At 39.7% G+C, this 1,919-nt stretch overlaps 1 protein-coding gene across 1 annotated transcript; it reads left to right on the forward strand.

Moving 5' to 3' along the window:
* Positions 808–1,601, forward strand: LOC109709566 (zinc finger protein ZAT12-like). Its single transcript, XM_020231863.1, has one exon. It carries the CDS (start codon positions 1,006–1,008, stop codon positions 1,534–1,536), a length of 531 nt encoding a protein of 176 aa, XP_020087452.1. The 5' UTR covers positions 808–1,005; the 3' UTR covers positions 1,537–1,601.

Consider the following 1,919-nt stretch of genomic DNA (forward strand, 5'->3'; position numbering starts at 1 on the left):
GAATCTCCCTTGATATTAACTAAACACGTAGCTTATTGCAATTGTAGCTTAAGAAGTAAAAATTAACTAAATATTTGGTTTCGAACAAATTCAAAAGAATCATTATGATGGGTTAAATCATTACAATCCCACTAACAATTCAAAAGAAATGCATGATATATATTCATCCATCTTGAAATGGAGACATCTTTACTAGTAATATCAATATAATTAATAAAAATTATTCTACCATGAATGAATGAGATTATATTATATATCTCTTTGGAGAGTGTACAAGCAGTTTTTTCCAAACATCACATAAACATGTTATATACAATTTAGCGCAAAACCATTGCACTCTTTCTCTCCTAATTGGAAAGTAACTGCCGGTAGAAAGCAGCTTTTAATGGTAAAAAAATTAATTAATATAATTATTAAAAGAATATAAAATAATACTATTAACATATTTTAAAGTTATATGTACATCTTATATTCATTCTATTCAAAAATCATTACTTTTCTATATATCACATCAAATTTTTTATTTTTATAAAAAAAATATTTTATTTTGTGTAAATTTTAGGATGAAAAATATAAGAATTATATATTCCTTTTAAAATGTATAAGTAAACTTTCTCAAAAATAAAAAACTGCTTTTGCGCGGCGGCGTTTTTGCTTTTCTCACTGCACAACGAAATTATTAATTAACAAACCACAAAAACTTAATTTAACAACGAAGGGGCAACCCCTCCCTGCATGCACAGGGGGACACTCCCCTTAATTATTATAAATAAATTAAATACTCTTTTCGCTTCCTCCCTCCAACGTCTATAAATACTCACGACTCCCCCCTCCTCTCCCATTCACTCATTCAAGCCCCACAAGTACATTTCTCACACATAAAATAACACACACACACACACACACACACACACACACACACACACAAAAGAAAAGAAACTTACAATTAATCAATCCCTTCTTCTTCTTCTTCTTCTTCTTCTTCTTCTTTTTCTTCTAGTAAAAATGAAGAGATCGTTCGGATTCGTTGGCGAGGGCGAGGGCGAGGGCGAGGGGGAGAGCATCGGCACGATGGCCGGCGTGCTGATGCTCATATCACGCAGCAGCGGCGGGCGCGGCCACGTGTGCGTGGACCGGGTGTTCGAGTGCAAGACCTGCAACCGGCGGTTCCCGTCGTTCCAGGCGCTGGGCGGCCACCGGGCCAGCCACAAGAAGCCGCGGCCGGGGCCTGCTGCGGCGGTCGACGGAGACGGTGCAAAGCCGAAGATGCACGAGTGCTCGATATGCGGGCTCGAGTTCGCCATCGGGCAGGCACTCGGCGGCCACATGCGGCGCCACCGCCCTGTCGCTGCCGCCACCGCCGCTTCTGCGGTGGCCCCTGCGGAGTTCGGGTTCCCGCGGGGAGCGCTTTCGGAGAAAAAGAAGAGGGAGCTGTGGTTCGACCTCAACGTGTCGCCGCCGGAGGCGGCGGAGGACGCGGCGGTACTGGGTTTCACCTTTGAGCTCTTGGATAAGGGCCCCATAGTGGTGGGATAATCCAATTTCTCTTTTCTATCTAATCATAATTATAATTATAATTAAGATGCTTTGTTTTTCTTTTCTGTTTTTGGAGTTTTTTTTTGAGGAAGTAGTGATGGTGCTAGCTTCTTGAAGTACACAGGAGTTAATTGTATTTTATAACTCCTGGATTAATTAACCGGCTTAATCTACTACTATGTAATTTTGTTACTTTAGAGAGCAAGCTTTAACGCCTCCTTCTTAGTTTTAATTTTACCAATGATGAGTGAATTAACGCGCTTACGTAGTACATGTTGTTTTTGTTTTTTTTTTTTTTGGCTGGACGAAAATGATACTTAATTTATGTACGTTTTGAGAAAGGTCCATAGATATATAAAGTGTTGCGTTTTTTAATTTTTTTA

The sequence above is a fragment of the Ananas comosus genome, linkage group 4 (genome assembly GCF_001540865.1).
Source record: "Ananas comosus cultivar F153 linkage group 4, ASM154086v1, whole genome shotgun sequence".
NCBI classification, from domain to species: domain Eukaryota; kingdom Viridiplantae; phylum Streptophyta; class Magnoliopsida; order Poales; family Bromeliaceae; genus Ananas; species Ananas comosus.